The sequence below is a fragment of the Lineus longissimus genome, chromosome 10, assembly GCF_910592395.1.
Source record: "Lineus longissimus chromosome 10, tnLinLong1.2, whole genome shotgun sequence".
In the NCBI taxonomy this organism is placed as follows: Eukaryota; Metazoa; Nemertea; class Pilidiophora; order Heteronemertea; family Lineidae; genus Lineus; species Lineus longissimus.
In genome coordinates this window covers 1880692-1899743 of record NC_088317.1, presented here as the reverse complement: position 1 = coordinate 1899743, position 19052 = coordinate 1880692, and the positions used below count along the sequence as shown (strand labels likewise).

At 41.2% G+C, this 19052-nt stretch overlaps 1 protein-coding gene across 2 annotated transcripts; it reads left to right on the top strand.

Moving 5' to 3' along the window:
- The first annotated feature begins 1 nt into the window (after position 1).
- LOC135494259 (ras-related protein Rab-6A) lies at positions 2 to 18352 on the top strand. Of its 2 annotated transcripts, none has more exons than XM_064782155.1 (8): positions 2 to 193; positions 1795 to 1853; positions 3615 to 3668; positions 6811 to 6916; positions 7252 to 7363; positions 7684 to 7777; positions 8173 to 8245; positions 13975 to 18352. In XM_064782155.1, exons 1-8 carry the CDS (start codon positions 124 to 126, stop codon positions 14040 to 14042), a joined length of 636 nt encoding a protein of 211 aa, XP_064638225.1. In that variant the 5' UTR covers positions 2 to 123; the 3' UTR covers positions 14043 to 18352. The 2 variants fall into 2 exon arrangements, with proteins under 2 accessions (XP_064638225.1, XP_064638224.1); XM_064782154.1 differs by lacking the exon at positions 13975 to 18352 and adding an exon at positions 10458 to 13244.
- The last annotated feature ends 700 nt before the right edge of the window (positions 18353 to 19052 follow it).

The following is a 19052-nucleotide window of genomic DNA, read 5'->3' as shown; positions in this document are numbered from 1 at the left end:
GCTCTGAACGTGGCGGAAGAGAAGACTGTTTTGGTGTTTTTCACCTAAATTTCACCCCTAAATCCTCTATCTTTATATATTCTAGTGTGAAATCGAGCTGAAGGACTAAATCACAATCTCATAATGTCGTCTGCCGGCGAGTTTGGCAATCCTTTACGGAAATTCAAGCTTGTTTTCCTGGGGGAACAGAGTGGTAAGCCTTCATTTTCATTTCATATGCATTTTTTCAGTGTTGTGCACTTGATTTGCAGACTGAATTTTGATACATTTAATAAATTGGTGTGGTTACCCCGAACCGGCTTGAATTTTTTGGGTCTTATGTTATCACATGTATCATGTCATTTCAAATAAACTAAGGAATTTGTTCTGTCGATTTGTTTTAGTTCAGCTGACAATTTTGACACGCGACGTCTTCGTGAACGTTATCCCCAATCAAATCAAGTGCATCGGTCTATAGGCTAGGGCTTGGTCGGTTGACAGGGCCAGGTGAGGAACTGGCTTTGAGTTTGAGGAACTCGCGTCCTAGAATCGGCGGTATCAAAGATAAAGCAGTGCTCAAAATGCACTAATCAGAAGTCGTAATAAGCCACTGTGACTCGATAGGTCGGCGCCCAAACAGAATCGTCCATTCGCTATTTCTGGCTTTGGTAACCCATTTGCCCCGACAGAGGATTGTCTACAGATGTACATGTACTAACTGTACTGTGTTGAATTATAAGAGATGCCTTGGAATGAACTCCACGTAATGTAATAATTTGGGAAGATACATTACAATCCAGTTAGTAAAAGAAAGGAGGGGTTACAATTACATTGCAAGAAATTCATGAAATACGATTTGTGAATAAAATACCTGTTGAACACATAGGCAATTTTGACACTGCACACACTTCAGTGAGAGTGAATCATACATATGCTGAGTTGGCCAACTGTCTGCTGGCCTATTGCCAAAACAACTACCATCAAGGACACGTAAGGGATCACTAAAGCTAGTTGTGTGTCTATTTCATGGGTTCTTGGCAGGATAAAATGCACTCAACCTGATGAGATGATTCAAGCTAGATTGCTGTATGTCTATCACTTGGCAGAGTTTCAGGCCATTTTAACCCTTCAGCAACCTGTTCTGCACTGCTTTCAGCTTGCCGTTTCCTTGTTAACAGACTGTGTATCTTCATGTCATACATACATGAGGATGCCATCCACTCATAGTTTGTATTCAGTGTACTCCCAAGTAACATCTGTTTTAAATCAATGCTGTTGTTGCATTGCTACAAATGTATAGCCCTGATTAAAGTGGATTATCTTTGAGGTATATCAAGGTTTAAAACCTCATTAGGTTTTCATCGGGGCTTAGATCTTGCTTGCAAATAACGTCTGACTCTGATGGGAGTGATGATATTGACCAAAATGTCTCGGCGCTGATGATATTAGTACAGTCACAATTTGGGATGTTCAAAAAAATTGAGTCAAGAGTACATTAGATCCAGTTTGGCTCATTATTGGTTCTTTAGCCAATATTTTGGTGATTTGTGTTGGAGAAAACCAGGGCAGCCAAAGGCAAAATGCTGTCAAAGAGAGTTGTCTTCTCCATGGTATGAGCATACCACAACAGGACTGACCCGGGAATTGAAAACTGGGATCTCGAGATGACATGGGCTGATATTTCCAATGCGTCACTTTCAACAGGCTGGAACCTGTGGTGTTTTCTGTTGTTTTATCAAACATGCATCTGTTTTTTAAGCCCTTAGAGATGCTGTCTTATCAAGCCTGACGGAAACTTTGTCTTTCTCTTTTCAGTTGGGAAAACATCTCTTATCACAAGGTTCATGTACGACAGCTTTGACAACACATATCAGGTGAGTAATGCGTCTGTAAAAGACGAATCTTGCATAATTGCCAATTTTCCTACTTCATGTACATGTACTTGAGGCGTATGGTTTGTAACAGTTTGGTCTTCGTAATCTTCGTTGTGTTTACCCACTAGTGACTAGACTGGCGTTAGCATCACCAGACAGTTCATAATTTTGTTCATGTTATGTTCAAGCTAAAATAAAATGAATAAAACATGTGAGTGCTACATCCAATCATCATCATAAACGAAAAAACGTTGGGATGCAGAATTTTTCTCCCGGTAGGTGATGATGCTCACTGAGTATCCATTCCGTGTATTCATCCATCAATTTGTCAGCAAAAATATCTGTTTTTATTGGCGGCAAATCGCATGCATAATGGCTATTGAAGTGATCCGATAGTTACTCCTGGGATTGTACAATAATCGCCAGATCTCGTTGCCAAATCGCTGTGGTGTTGCTATGGAAATAGATCGGCGGCGTATGTTCATTAACTTAAAGAGCGACACTTTGGTGGGTTTTGGCGAGAGATGGTTCGGTGGTCTGGAAATGTCTGGATGCGATGTTTGTCGTACATGTAATTTACTGGGGATTTGATCGTTGAGCATGCTCGATACGGTTGGAGTGCATGTTTTGGGATGAGTGATCAATGAATTCCAGCTCTTTGCTGTGTTCAGTATGTGTTGGTCTGCTCAGCACTGTTGGGTATGCAAACGTTATGAGACTGGGAGTTTGAATCATAACGTCTCAAAATTTGTTTGAAGGAAGAAGTTCCAAGGCGAAGACTTGAAAGAGAGGGGGCATAACATTCATCCTCATTTGCCCGAGTGAATTTCGATCCCTGAATCCTTGATAACAGTGTGTGTGCATACATCTGCATGTACTTCAAGATTGTGGTGCTTTTAGTAATGAACCTGCCACACTGCCATGTCGACTGGACAGAGTATTGACGTGATTGAACAACTGTCTTGTGTCCCATCCTGTTCTGTGTGCAGATCGTGCGACACTAACATGTCACCACCTCTGGCCTCATCAGCAACCAGTGTCAGCTTGATTGAGCTTGTTGCACTGTAGAGCCAGCTGTCTCTTATTCAGCCACTTCATCAATGATTTATTCTGTTATGGTCTGGATGGAAATGTGGCTCTGTCAGGCGAAAGTAGTCTGGGCTCTGTCGAGGAGGGTGGATAGGTATGAGGAGTGGAGCGCTACCAGGAGGAGCCTTGTTTCTTGGTACAAAAAATGTTGTTATTGTTCTCACAAGAAGTGTTGCCAGGGCCACCCATAAAGTACATGTATGGTGCAGGTTTGGGTAGTAGAATCAGGATGCTGTGTTCATCTTGAACTCGTAGTGCTGGGGTTATCCCCTTGGTCATGGCTCAGGCTTAGTTTTGATTTAAAAAGAAGGTATTTTATCATGTATTACCCCTCTCCCGGCCTTCAGTGACTTAACTCCATGTAATTACTATTTGGGTCGAATTTGCTCGGGTTCGTTGATATTAGCGGTAAGACGTTTGTTAAGACATGTAAGACTTCCGTGTTGCGGCTAATAGTCTGTGGGGAATTGTCTCTTATGGTTTGCTGATTAGGTTACAGGTCCATTCTCAGTGGTTGGTTGTTTACTCAGACAAATTAAGATTATATTCATTGTCATGGTAGTCTGTTGAAATGCACAGGCCAAAGAGGGGCTCCTGTGTTTTCAGGGCTCAAATCTAACTGGTTCTGTGGCCATTAGCCATTCATGTGTTTTCTTTCTTGTCTCATTTCAGGCCACAATTGGAATAGATTTTCTCTCAAAAACAATGTACCTAGAAGATAGAACAGTAAGTATGATCATCAAGCTACATAAAAGATAAAACCTGTGATCCACTGAATGTGATGTGCCGCCGTGACAGTGTTTTAAAGTCAATCCAGTTGGGGACTTTGTCAGACAGGAAGGATGCCTTCTCTGCTGAAAGAGTTGTTTGGAAAATCATTGCTCGAGATGATGAAATCAATCCAGAGCCCCAAGAAACTGAGCTGCTGGGCAGACAAGATTTCTCCAACTATCCTCAGATCCTTTCACAATGAAAGCGTGACCAATTTCATGCTGGCCATCAACTTCCGTGCATCATATGTGACTGAGATAACCCCTAGAGACTCTACTCGATCGAATTGACTAAATCTTGAACTGATGGTTGCTTGGAGACACTATGAATATTTAATTGCGATCTGAAAGATAAACCTGACATCAGCCCGAGCTTTTAACACGACAATGTACAGCGACTACCTGACTGTCTGCTCTAAGCCACATGGACATACAGCAGTTGTTCTGACACTGGCAGCGTTCGGTGACCAACAAGTGGGATACTAGCGCTTTGATATAACGTTAGTGTTGGTACATCTGCTGTAGCTAGGGGCTGGTGGATTCTGCTCACACTGTCTGGCTGTGGGCAACAGCTAGTCTGCTGTATTGATCCGAACGCTCTTCATTTCTGTGGGAGGTCGGGGAGCGACATGCATGTCAACGATTTAATCTGGCTTTCGGTGTCTTTCTATTGGTTCACTGTTGCTTTTCTGCGAGACAGTTCAGCGTTGAACCTATCTCGATGATGGTGTTTTGACGAAATCTAAAAAAAACGAACGTCAGACTCTCACCCTTGAAATTTATAGTATTCACTTCATTTTAAAAGAGTTCTAATTGGTTTAGGATTTCAATTTCTCTCCAAAATGGTGATGCCTATGGTCAGCCCAAAAATGAAGAAAGAAAGGTTGACCATCATACCATGTATGCAACGTTTCGTTTCGTTGCTAGTCTTGAGACATCTGATCTGTCTGACGTTGATGACCATTGACTGACAAGCATACATATCGCAATATTCTCTGGGTACTGTACTATTCGGCTGTGGTCGTTAGCGTTCGCATGCTTGTCTCTTTCTCATGATTGCCTCGGACTGAATTGGAATCAGTAATTGAATGGTTTGAGCTTACATGGTCTCCGTTCAGCTCTTGGAAGGATTAGCCACTGAGGGGCATGGTATGTTGGTGCACCCAGTTGGAAAGACCTTGGTGTATTCTTACTACAAACTGAGTAGTTTATGGCTTCTCATTGATTTTAGCTGAAAAAGAACTTTACTGCAAGTGGATATTTTGTCGGCCAGAATGACGTGTTGGTCATCTCGACCATGTTGGCCCTTCCTAATCCTATGCGGAACAGGGCAGCAGTCGTTGACGTCCCCTTTGCTGACTCTGACTCTGAGCCTTTTGCCTTACTTGAGATTGCATTGGCAACCTAGATTTGGAAAAAATCCCTTCAGTGTGTTTTGCTATTGGTTAGGTATGCTATCCTGGGCTGTGGGTTCACGATTCCTTCTGCAGTCTCCTTCAGTCTGACTCTGAGTGAAAAGTAATACATTGTAAGTGTGACTAATGCCTTAGTCGCCTTATGCATTTCCTGAGTCATCGGCTGCTGTTACTAAGACCAACATCCGGTTGTCATGGTTTCTTAGTCGGAATTTGGAACCATCTGATCTGACCTGGGGGTGTCCATGTCCTGATTATCATCTGTATGTATCTTTTAGATTTCAGACAAATGTTTTCCCAAACGCACAGAAAGTTTGCCTGTTACGCAGACTGAAAAAAAAATACCCGTCTCAAGAGGCATCTTGAGAGGGCATGTGGTACAGTGAGGAGTTTTCACATGACCATGTTCCCTTGGCGACTAGAGGTTTTACCCAGGAGGGGAATAAAAGTTATACTGTAAATCCCTTAAAAACCTCTTTGCTACAAGGGACTGCTTTTGGAGAAAGAAGAGGGTGACGAAAGAGGGTTGACATTTTGAAACAGGATCAGATTTTAAAAAAAATATAAAGTTAGTAACACTTGTGTTTCTGAAGGGCAAGGGCCATTCCGATATTGGACAAGAGGTTTTCATCAAGTTTTGTGTCAAAGATGATGGTTACTTTGACTTTGTCCAAAGAAAAGGGGTTTACAGTATAGTATACCCCTCGTAGCACTGCTTTTGTTGTGGCATGGACCCTTTCGAATGCTAGTAGAATGGATTTTCACTATTCCTCATAAGAAAACCATTTGAGAAAGGACGGCACAGTATAACTTTTATTCCATCCAACTTAGGGGAAAACAGAAAATGATCAAGAATACATTTGTTTGCAAAATTGGCGTACAGTTGCTCATATTTCATGTGTAAAAACTTGACATCGGGAACTCTTCTACTCTAAAATGAATTTGGGTTTGAAATCATTATTAACAGACTTGTGTCTGTAGCATTCTTAGGGTTAGTTTGTGTTGACAAGTCCACATTTGGCTGGAGGTGACCATACTCTAGATTAGATTCTCAGCTTGTGTGTTGCTGAGTCTTGTGAAACATTGAGTATTCTGTCCCCTGGACGCTTGCGGCCGCGGTTAATCTTCTTACATCAATATTTCATCATATGTTAGAGTAGAATATTTCAGGGAACCCTGCAGATATTTTGCGTCATTTCTCCCGTCGTTGAAATGCTTGGTTGATGTACTATAGAGCGGGATGATATTTCATGGTGTGCGTTAAACTGGTGACGGGACGAGCTTAGCTTTTATACCAACTTGCGCGATAGCTTCCTCAACCAAAGGGCTCTTACCAATAAACAACTTAGTGATGACAATCATTGTATGTTCTTGTCCCATCCCAGACCTGGCGTATGAATATGATATTGATAAGAACCAATAAACCAGTGGCAGAATTAGTATCTTGACAGTGTCGCACTAATTTCATTGGCCGATAACTTACCTGGCTATACCGTTAAGGTTGCCATGGCGTCGAAATGCCCGAGGTTCATACATCTGTAGAGGTCTCTTGATTGAATATGGACAAGTAGTGGTGAAGCGAGAATCTTCAGAATCAATTTGTATAGATGTTTTTCACTGCTGGTTGACACAAGGTTGTCGTTCCTCGTCTGTTGCATATTACATATTCCTGTCTTGTTTCAGATCCGACTACAATTATGGGACACGGCAGGCCAAGAAAGATTCCGCAGTTTAATTCCTAGCTACATCCGAGATTCGTCAGTGGCCGTAGTAGTCTATGACATAACAAGTGAGTAGCTCGACTTGGACTAAAACAGGGCTCAAATTAACCCAAGGCCACCACTGCCAGGGCAATTGGTGCCTTCCAATATGGGCTTCGTACCCTGTCTGATAGTCTCTGTCACATTTCCCAGTACCTAAGGCCAATGTGGCTCTAAGATAGGAGCCCCAGAATGTTTTAAAACGAAGGCCTACTGGTAGACTCAGGAGTGCTTTGAGCAAGTTTTGTGTTCTTGAAATCCTGTTAATCCACATTTGAGTTACTGCAAGTAGGATGGCTGCATATTTGCCGTATCTCTTCGTATTATTTCAGTTGATTCTAATATGTTTTCGCTTTGATTTCAGATGCCAATTCTTTCCAACAGACATCAAAATGGATAGATGACGTACGAACTGAACGGGGAAGTGATGTAATCATAATGCTAGTAGGAAATAAAACAGATTTATCGGATAAAAGGTAACAGCTCCCATCACCCCATTGCCATTCAAAAGGCTGTCCTTATTGGGGGGGGGGGTCATTGGCCAATGTGGCTGACAAGTTTACGATGTAAAGAAAGAGATTTCATTTCTAATCGACATTTGATGGGAAAAGGCTGTCCTTTTTGGGGGGGTCATTGGCCAATGTGGCTGACAAGTTTACGATGTAAAGAAAGCGATTTCATTTCTTATCGACATTTGATGGGAAAGTTTTTTAGCAACGTCACGTCACATACCTGGTATTGCTGTGCACTTCTCTTGGTCTCAGTACGTTATTGACCAAATCTTTTTTTCTTTCAGACAAGTATCAACAGAAGAAGGTGAACGAAAGGCCAAAGAACTCAATGTTATGTTTATCGAAACGAGTGCAAAAGCTGGATACAATGTAAAACAAGTAAGAAATGGTTTCTAATCATAAATGAATGTACTCGTGTCGCTATGAGTACAAGTTATCGCAATGGCTCCATGCTAAATACGCGTCTCAAGATAGATTGTCTGTGATTTTGTGCCTTTCCCATTGCAGCTTGATTGCTTACTGATAATTCAAAGAAAGACTGACATGGGGTGACAGTTAAAACAAAAACCGCTCTGTAGCATTCCAACTGGAAAAATAATTTCGAGATTGTCACCTTCATTTAGTTCTGCCGATTGACGAAATTGAAACTGTGCAGCGACACGATGACCTTCAATGCTGCTTTGCTCACGCCTGGCTCATTGGGCTCACTGTCGTCAGCTAATCATTGGCTTCATGGTAATCGACAACCAAAATTGCCTCCTTTTCGATTTCAGTTGTTCAGACGTGTGGCGGCAGCGCTGCCAGGAATGGAACAAACTGACCAAGGCAAGAAGGGAGATAATAACAGTATCCTTTTACAAATACTTCTATTCATTATAAGAATCAGCACGGTCTCTGAAGCCAGCCCCATCCTTCTCCACACTGTCAAATACAAACACCAACTCTCTCCGTTTTAACTCCCAATGCCAATTGCTTGCTACCTCTGCAATTCGGTGATGGGTTTGTCACTTCCGGAGCTTAGTAAAGAATGGGCTGTTGCAAATTTTGAACCGCTCATTTGCAAGTTGGCATCTTTTCGCTTTGGTGCTGGTAGGTCGCGAAAACAGTGAGTTACATTGGTCCCACTGGGATCCTGGAATATGATTAGAGGCATTTCGCCAAGGGTCACACATATTCAGACAAAGCAGTTAAAAAGTGTTGACTCTTTTTAAAATTGTTTATATTTCAGGAAAGTTTTTCGAGTTGAAAATTTGTGGCCCTGTACTGATCTTTCATGCGGCCATGTTGTGTCAGATATTTCATGATATTTTGGTTTCAGATTTGGAACGATTCAATGCCATCGTGACAATTGATTTAATTTTCAGCCAAACAAGAGGGTTAGGATAATCAAATTTTCTTTTCAGCTCGGATACCTTTTTAGTATCAGGATGGAAAAAGATGCATTGTATTTTATGCTTAGAACAGGCTGCAAATTTTGGAGGCCTATGATTTATTCTTGTTAAAAATGTGGAAATCAACACAGAGATTGACCTGCTGTTACTGTAGCCATTGATTGTGTACATGGTATTCATCTCTGTTGTCACATCTGGTTTAGTCCTGAATCTGGTGGTAGATCATCTTACACTATGCAGTTTGAAGACAACGAAGAACCATGTACACATGCTGCAGATTAGACCTATTCATATTCAAGCAAAAGTGTCTGTCACAGAACTCATGATTGATGATGATTGTTCTGCATTCAGAATTGTTTAAAAGTTTTAGATGCTTGACAGACAGTCTGTTTCCGATAATGGAGCTGTCCTAGAAACGTCCATCACAGTGCCTCAGAGCTTTATGGTCAGGGAGACCGTGTCCGTTGGCCAGTATTCCACTGAAGAGCACGGTCTAAGTTGTGTGTTGTTGTGTCAGTGGCTGTTTCACTCAGTAGTGTCACAGAACACCGAGCGTGTTGTATGATAGTGTCTTCATGTCGGGTCAACCTCAGACCAAAGTGAATTGTAGAAAACGTTGTCAATTTCCTTATAGATAAACACTGTACCAAGATTTAATAAAAGACTGGTCTTTATTTCTTCTTGACTGTATGTATATTGTATGTTTCCTGTACATGCTGTACGCATCCTTATTTTGCATGACCTTGACCTATCATTCATGTGTTTCGTTTTTTTATTCATGTGTTTATTTCTACATAGGCTGCATGATCATTCAGTATTGCGCTTATCATTTGCTTTAACTGCTTTGCCTGAGTTTGTGGCACCCCCATGTTGCCAGTGTCAACTATTTTCTTTGTACATTTTCGGTGACTTTTGCATTTTATGGCTAACATGAGTTCTAGAGAGTGCCTCAAGGACAACAAGACATGATACCTGAGGGGGGGCTTTGACGAACTTTTCAATTTTCAATTAAAAACAAAATTCTCGAAAATATGCCCTCTGATTAGACTCGGACTGTTTACAACAGTGATGTACTATTGCCCGTCTATCCCGTTATCCAAATAAACCGTCAGGCACTGTATTGATCGGGAGGTTGCCATGGTCAAGAGGTGGAATGATAGTTATGTATTCTGCTCTGACCAGAACCAGCCATCTCGGGGGGAGTACGAATGTTCCATCTGGTCTCGCCCCCATCATTCCTGTGATGTACCAATGAAGCCTAGTGCTAACCTATTCAAAAAATGAATTACCTGGTATATCTCCCAACATACATGGAATATTTCTGTTGTAATGCGATTCTGTCCAAAATTGTGACGTCATTTCCTGCCATGTTGGAGTGACAGAAAAAAGGAAGTGAAGTCGGGGATGACAAATCTTTGTTCTGCCTTTCCACGTGGCTGGCCATGAAAAAAACTCTATATAACTTGGTATAAAACCTGGAATTGTTCTGCAATACCACTAGCTTCCTGCAAAGCCCAACTAAGAAAGAACTCAGTTGTCAGTTGGTACAGCTCTCGGTCCCCTCCAAGCTTCTTACCGTCCATGCCATAATTCCGTCCTCGTTTTTTCCCTTCTGTTTGCATGTGCCGTATTCCTGTCTGTTGTTTTCCTTGACTCTTGCCTTCCAGTGATCGAGGTGAAACTCAAGGACACGCCCAGCGAACAGCCGACTCAACCATCGGGATGCTCTTGCTAACAAGATCCGATCATTACTTAAATATGGCTGGTCATTTTGTTGTCATGAATGCAGTAGTATTGGTCAGGGGCGGTTTTGACTTTAGATATATCAGAATTAGTGACGTTGGTAGAAATATCAACAGCCACTTATAACACAGAGAGACATCAAGTGTTGGGAAATGCATGATGCATTTACAATGCCTGTCGTTGTGACAGCTCCTGACCAGTTTTACAGTCATTGATAAGTTGATAAGGCATTGATTGATAAGTTATCAATAGCTTTACAATCGTCATTATTCAAAGGTCATATTATTGTATTTATGTATTCATTATGCAAAACAGGTGAACCTTGACCTGTATGGATTCCATCCAATCAGCATGCAGTATGCGAAGGCAGAGGTTGAGTTCAAAAAAATATGAAAGTATAGTTCTGTCCAATTCCATGACTAATCCAACAATAGCTTGATATTATGAAACAATAATTTGATGCTGTAAAACACTTATCAACCAAAAGAAGAAGTGATTATAAGAGGATCACGAGGACAAGAGCTATCACTCTTTTGACACTTGTCTTACCTTATAATATAGCTCTCACAGCTTGTCCAACTGTAACTTGGATTCTAATGAGAGACGGTGACTTAGATTGTGGTTCAGTTCCCAAAAACATAGCAGTGGGTCATCTGTAGTCCGGAGCGCTCGCTAAAAGCATGCTGTCGCAGAGGTACCAAGGCCTTCACCAGGTATACTCCACTCCACTTATAGCTGCCGAAACCCAGCCGATACTAGTATCGGGCCGACTTTAGAATATGATGTCAGTGTAGCCTGCCCATGTACTGTCTCTTTAGCATTTATCTGGGAGCAACTGCAGAATACCCGGGACACTCTGTCCTAAATGATAGGAATGTGTACATAATGTACAGAGGGACAGAGTGTACATAATGTACAGAGCTACTACTGGGAGCGCTATTCTGTAGTTTGGCCCTACTACTGTCCCGGCTATTCTGTAGTTAGGCCTTTATCTGTTTTAGACTGCTAATGGAAGTGATTGTTGGTTGAAGATGTTCTGTTAGTGGATTTGTGTTGAAGAGTGCAACTGTTTTCTATTCATCCTGTATATCTTTCACTAGTTTGCCTTGGTTGGGTCGAACTTGTGGTATATCTTCACTGTGGACAACCCCCCCTGGAGTACAGTACCTATAAGTGGATTAGCCCCGTCCAGCAATATGTGAGAATTTATCATATCGGTTTGTCCACAGTGAAACTGTTGTGCACACAAGCAAATAGTCCGTTCATCACTGCAATAGCCTAGCACCAAAATGTTTACTGGTGGTCTGTGGCACACGGTGTCGGGGACTGCTACCCCTTGACCCCTGTTTAACAGGCATGGCCAACTTTAGTCAGTGCCAGTGCTATATTTTGAATACCCTCGGTATTCATATTGTCATGACATGACAATCACTTGTGACGAACTGTGTTTGATCCTGTCGATTTCATCGTTGTGTGCATATTTTCACACTAAGCTATTTAAGTTTTGAGAATCAAATAGAAAATACAGAAGTATGACTTGAAAACATTGCACGTCGAATATATCTGCAGTGCATTTTATTATGTTATATAATTGTGGTTGACTGTGACAGATTATAGTGAGCCTGCTTCAAAATGCCATGCATCATGAAATAAACTTTCAGTTGTTCTGAAGTCGTGAACGTTGTAGTGTAGATAATATCAGAAACTGATAGCAAGCTTCAGAAACAGAGCTTGTTATCTGTTTCTGATAACATGCATGAAAACAGATTTTGCTTCTCTCATATTGTGTAAATTATTATTTGATATTATATGCTGTTAATTTATACTAACCCGAAATAGCCTGGATGTTTTGAAGGAAAACTAAAAGACTGTTTTAAGATAACATAAAGGGCACTACTGATATGGATTCAAAATATGCACAGCAAATGTAGAATGTCTATATCGCCTGTCTTGGATATCTAGAGCAGAGCCACTCCTCCTTCAAAAGAGAAAAAGCCTATGATGGGTGTTGAGATGCTGATGTGAACTTTTGGGTCATCAGATGTTGATCTGGCGATTAAGGTCTTCAGATTTCATCTCAAGGGCCTACAGCTGTTGGTCCGAAAACTGGTCATCATGTTCAAGACCAAGGTAACGTCAATTGCTCTGTAAATCTTATGATTCTTTTGTTCATGTATTCAGTATTACATGTATGTGTGCTTTCAAACCTGCTTGTTGTGAAGACGCACTGTATAAAATTGTACAGAATTTGTCCTGCGGTCAGCGGGGATCTAGTCATGGAGAACATAAAACTGCTGGATATGGTGAGTCTTCTGAAATGTCGAGGGGATTCTGTTCAGGGGTGATGGTACAACAGACTTTTAGGTGAAAAAGTAAATGCTGTAAAAAATTGATTTATAATGATGTAAGTATACTGATTGGTTCTTTCATAAAATGTGAGACGAAAAACGACAGACTGACCGTATGTCTTTTGGAGTGTGCATCAAGTGAAAATACCATACAAATGGGCCATTGTAATTGTAAATTTGAGTATGGGGGCTATTTATTTTGTTAATCTAACCATGATCTGACCGCAGGGCACTGTGATTACACCCAAAGTTTAATAATCTATCCACTTGCTGTATCATATTAAAATAGCGGAGTTCGTCATAACACGGACGGACGCTGAGCGTTAGTTGAGGAAAATATGAATAAATAGGTTTTATACATTAGATGTTGTCTTTTTATTTCTGATTACTTTTGGCTTTTGATTTTGTGTTTTCTGTTTGCGTTTTTAAACAGAAATCTTTAGCTTAGAAAGCTCAATTCCCGTGTGAATCTGGTGTACAACTGAGGTGCTTTGTCCCAGAGACCATACATTTGAATTGGCACAAATGACTGATCAGCAGAATGGCCTATTAGCCCCCTTGGATCGAGAGCCATCAAAGAGGTATGATACATTTCCTTTGTCACAGAATCCCGCCCTGTGGCTGAATTCCTTCCTGTGGCCCAAATACCTTCAATCATGCTTTGATGAAGAAGAAGTTGATGATGGATGGAGAGGAGTTGTCTGTAACTCTGTTCCCGACTGAGGGCATGGCCATCATGTAGGGGAGAGGCAGTCACGGCCTCGTCCTTCGAGCCCTTTTGTTGGTATTGGTAAGTAAACTTTTGGCACAGACCACAAAATCCAAGGAATGTCGGAATATGATAATATGACTTAACCATTGAGGATTTAGCTATTCGTCCATAGTCGTAGAATTATAACTGTTTTGCACTTCGGTGGCCAAAACCATCTCGGTGGCCAAAACCATCATGTTGCAGTAAAGTTGGTGTATTTACAGAGTATTGAAAAACAACCTTGCCAATCAGGTGATGATACAAGACCAAAGACCTCCATGATACATGTCCTACTAATTCTTACATTTCTCTTCCTAGCTTTCCTTAACTTTTTCTCCTCAGAAATCGAACTAAAACCAAAAGAACCGACGCCTGATCAAGTGGAACAGGAGGGCGGCTGCATATGCTGACGGACATCGTAGCTCCAATTTGATTGGATATCATAGCGCCAATCTGATTGGATAACACTGCATGTTCGCAACACATCAGAAAGTTCCTTCGCTGGCTTGAGCAAGCTTCCTGATTGGTCGATGTCATCAGTTTGCTTGTGAGATTTTTGAAAAATCGCCCTAATTTAATCGATTGTGAATCAATGATCAAATGTCAATCAAATGTAGGTTTGTTCCTGACCAACTGGTATGGTAAGCTTGCGATTCTTTTAGAGTCCCTCGTAGGCTTCATTCATGTGTGCTGTTGCCGAATGTGGCACTTTGATTTTTAGGGAAGATTTTGTGGAATCCCAGGCAGGGGTGGGGACATCACTTGGTATCTGTGCAAGGGCTTGTTTGTGCCATTTACTCTCGATGTTTCAATTTTCTTCTGCGTAAAACTGTACCCATTGACGCGATGAACAGCGACGAATTTCTCAACTCTGCCTGAGGTTTCAGCGGAGGTGGCCGGGGTATTGCTGATGACCATCGGAATGTTTGTGTACATTCTTTGATGCATCCGAGAAGCGTCATCTTAGCACAGGAACTCTGTATTTGATAAAGGGATGCCTTGGCATCAGTAACCTCCAGTCCCTTCTTTAAAAATAGAATCTGATAAATTTTTGTACACTATGCAAGTTTTGGTTTGAGATAGTTTCTGGTGGTCATGTTGATATGTTGGAAGATTTTGTACAGAATTTCATTTTGACACGGCATGGTTTTGTGTCTTTTTGTAAGCTGGATGTGTACATGTAAGCCTGAATTTCAATGAGTTTGGGTTGTATCATTGGGGAAGGGGAGATTAAAGAACATTGTAACATGTCTTGTCATCAGTTGTAGTTGTTTGACCGTGAGATTTCTGACGACACCTTGGGACTGTACGCTCCCTATGTTGCAGAGTGGTAGTAGATGATGCCAGCTCCTATGGCACTTGATGGAGGGCCAAGTTAGCCTAAATTAGGTACCCCCCTGACAACTATAAAGAAGCAGGGTTAAAAATGAAGTTTGCTTGTAGAATTAAGCCTTTGGAGCCTGAAATGCTTCTGATGTTAATGTTTATCAACATTTCGTGAAAAAAATGTGTTCATTTTCAAAGCAGACGCGTTTGAAGCTGCGCTGTACAATGTTTACTGGTAACCATAGTAACAATAGTAATCAATGTCAAGATGTTCAACATCGCCACCTTTTAGCAATTAGTGTTGTTACAATTGACAATGTAGATGTAGCATTATAGACATCGAAAGTGAAATTTTGTGAAAATGCACAGGTTTTAAGCCTTTGAATTTTGTGCAGTTCTCTGTACTCATCTTAAAGGGTTAAAATGTCCCTCATTTTAGGATTGTTTGCGTTGGGCTGTGTTTTAGCATTGATTATCAGTGGAGCTATAAAGGTGCGATACAAAGCTTGATCCATCAGGAGATGCATGTGTTCATTCCTTGGTAATGCTTTTTTGTTGAGAAAGGTATAAGAACTTTTTGAAGCAGACAGACCAAGTGATAGCATGATCTGGCTTGTGGGTTTGTTGCATGGCTGTTGTAGGAATTTCCAATTATAATACCTCGAATGTCATCTAATGTCTTCAGTCCTACACAAGGGTTGACTAAACGGATAATGGACCTCTGTGTCAGAAACTGAGCCAGTTTGGAAAGCCTTCTTGAACTCTTAATCCACCAGAAAGATTGAGCATTTTACAGAAAATACTTCAGGCATCATTCTTGGATGCTCTAAGGATTTGAAATGGAAGGCTTTTCTCTGCTGAAAGTCATTGCCAAAATGCAGTTAAGATGTAGTTTTACTCTAACGGTAGCCTTGTATTTGTTAATTACACAGTAAACTTTTTATACCATGTAATCTGCTGATCTGAAATACCCTTGGCATAACAGCAACACTGTTCGAATGATGTTATAAGTGCCCTAATTGGCCAAATTGTGAAGCTCTGATTGGTTGTGCCAATATGTTAATGAGAACGTGTCGCATGATTGGTTGTTCCAGTCCAACTCATTAGAATATACCCTGATTGGACAGCTTTGAGCTTTCAAATGTTTTGAATGGTGAAACCAAGTCTATTGTTGTGACATAAGATGTGCTCTATAACTTGGATAATATAATTCTTTGTAACTTTGATGGAGGAAACATAATACATGTGGGAAGACTTCCAACTTTTTGCCACAGATTGGTACCGAATCATTTGCCTATTAAAGGGGGCCTATAGGCAGGACTACAAATTTGCCGGCTCACCGATGCTCAAAGGTTGGAACTCTTCCCATGTTCGATGGGCTTCAGTCTTTCAGCTTGCATTTAAAAATGTACAAAATTACAGTGTAAGCATGGTTACATCAGATTTTGAGCATGAAAGGCAAATTTCTTTTAGAATTATGGAAAATAATAAAAACTATATATTACCGGAGTATTGATAGAAAAAAATTGTTACAGCGATATGTAGAGGTGTCTTTTGGTTGAGTTTAAAACTGAGTGGAGATTTATGGTGTAGAGACTCTATTGAGATTGATAATAGACAAACTAATGGCTGAAGTCCTATTCGTACAGTAATGAAATGAAAGGCTTGGTATTTAGCTGATAATGCGATGCTGCCTTGTCCTAAGAAAACAGCCTGTATTATTGGCAAATCGGGCAATTCGGTTTTGTTGACTGATGAAAGGAGTCTGACGAACGAAATGCTCTATTCCTCTCAATTTAGTCACCCATGTTTGCCAGCCAGTTGGATTCCTTTGGGCCGCATTCAAGGAATTGTGAACGGACCTCTGCTGAGTAGAATTAGTCGTAAAAGTGCTTCGTCAGCAAAATTCAAAATGGTGGAGTAAGCTTTAGTGTTTATAAAGTTGACATAAATGTGCAATGTTTTGTGATCATGAATCTAGAAAATAAAGTATAAATCTGTCTTTTCGAGGTGTGAAGTGTTCACAATCGGGCAATGATTTTTAAATCTGGCATAACCCAATGCCAATGTTGTTTTCATTTATTGATGGATTGGATTTCAATAGAATTATGAATTCGAACAAGAACGTTTTACAGACTACCTCTGTTTGAGATTAGCATTTTTGTGCACAGTTTTAGGTATTTATTTTTGAAGGAAATAATACTCATCATCATTAATTTACACACTAGTTGAGTATAAACCTAATTCCCGTGGTTGCGGCATTCTTCACTTAGAAGTTTTTCCCATTTGTTTTTGCTCCTGAGGTTTATCTCTATACAGGGTGTCCCAAACATGTTGCAGTATTCTTGCAGAAATCCTTGCGGTCACTATAACACACAAGTGTGACAGCTCATTTGCAAACCATTGTCAAGTCATGCAGCTTGTTCATAGTTGCTTGAATACAGGTGCTGCAGCCTTGGATTTGGAATTCTTCCCACTGGCGAAGAGGTTTCGAATGGAGTCAAGCAGTTGACTGTTTTTTGGGACACCCTAAGTCGAGCTAGCTAAACACCGAAAGAGTTCAAGTGGATCTCACATTTGAGTTTGATTGTTTCCAAATAGCATGTGTGTATAATGTACTCACTGTCAGGGATCATCCCTGGTCTTTCAATGCCTGTCTCCACAGCCTCACCATCACTGGAGTAAAACTTGCTTCGTTCAATGATGTGCTGCCTTAATGTGCTGACGTTAGTTGTTGTATGATTAAGATATCTGTTCATAAGCATTATACCCAGTATACCAGGGGAACACCACTGGCTTCTTCCTGAACACCGCTGATTTAAACACCACTGGGTTTATTTGACTGGAACCCCACACAAACTTATGCAGTTCTATGCAGTGTTATTCAACGAGAGGGGTCAAGTGGAACTTTGAAACCCAGTGGTGTTCCAGTGAGTGGTCCACTGAAATTCATTAAATACCACTGGAACTCCACAGGATATCTGCAGAATTCACTCCTACTGGGACATTACAAACACTGTTTAACATCATACATAACAGATGTTTAAAGTGATTAGAACAGTCAGTGGGACTGTGAAGGCAGGTCTTAAAGGGGTTCTATAGGCAGGAACTAGGTGGTCAAGTTGGTAGTCTCTTTAGCTGACTGGTAGTAAGCATATTTAGGGGCCTGGGTTGTGTCTGATTAGCTATCATTATATCCTCATGCAAGTGTCAATAGTTTTGATGTACATTGTACTCTTGAGATAGAAGAGACCCCTATTGGTGGGTTTGTGTAACTTGATCTGACCTCCTTGGCTCTGCTTATGGTGTCCCTTTAATAGCTTCATTCATATGACAAATCTGTTTAAAACATGTTGTTGAGGCAAAACTCAAAATGTACATATTTTGCTTTGAACACTGACTTTGTTTTATTCATTTCTGACCATCGCACCCCTCCAGATGGAACTAACATGATATTGATATAGAAGTTAAACTGATCCTCTCAAACAAGCTCTGACTGATTGTGACCCTGGCTGCGGCTTGTTACTGGCAGGCCATCAAGAAGGAACAACGTAGGGTCCAATGCAGAGGTGGGGGGCTAATTCCCTGGCGTCGGGCAGGGGAAACGGCCGACAAGGTTGCAAAACATGGGTGGTTGGCCTGGGAATTATCTACTGCCTATGGTTGGGTGTGACTGTCCTTGAATCACATGTGACTGATTGCAACAATGTCCTCAGTCTGATCTGGTTGCGACTCTCCCGTTTGAAAACAGTGGTGAAGCCAGGCTCGCCTGGGTGATTGTGACAGTCTCGTTTCTGTCATCATGTTGGCAATATGGTCTTAGTGCAGCCAGGCCCGATTCAGTCTGCTTGCTGCTGTCTTATCTATCTCACCGAGTTGGTAATACGGTGGTACAGCAGCCAGGTCCGATTCGGTCTTAATGTCTCATCTCTGTCACCATTGTGAACCAGCCAGGCCTTGTCTGTCCTGGTTGTGACTGTCTCATCCATCTAATTATGCTGGCAAACAGTGGAGCAGCCAGGCCTTGTCTGTCCTGGTTGTGACTGTCTCATCCATCTAATTATGCTGGCAAACAATGGAGAAGCCAGGCCTTG

Coding starts and splice junctions, on each gene's coding strand:
- LOC135494259 (XM_064782155.1), top strand. CDS start 124: ATGTCGTCTGCCGGCGAGTTTGGCAATCCTTTACGGAAATTCAAGCTT. Junction 3,669..6,810: donor TGTACCTAGAAGATAGAACA/GTAAGTATGATC, acceptor GTCTTGTTTCAG/ATCCGACTACAATTATGGGA. Junction 7,364..7,683: donor ACAGATTTATCGGATAAAAG/GTAACAGCTCCC, acceptor TTTTTCTTTCAG/ACAAGTATCAACAGAAGAAG.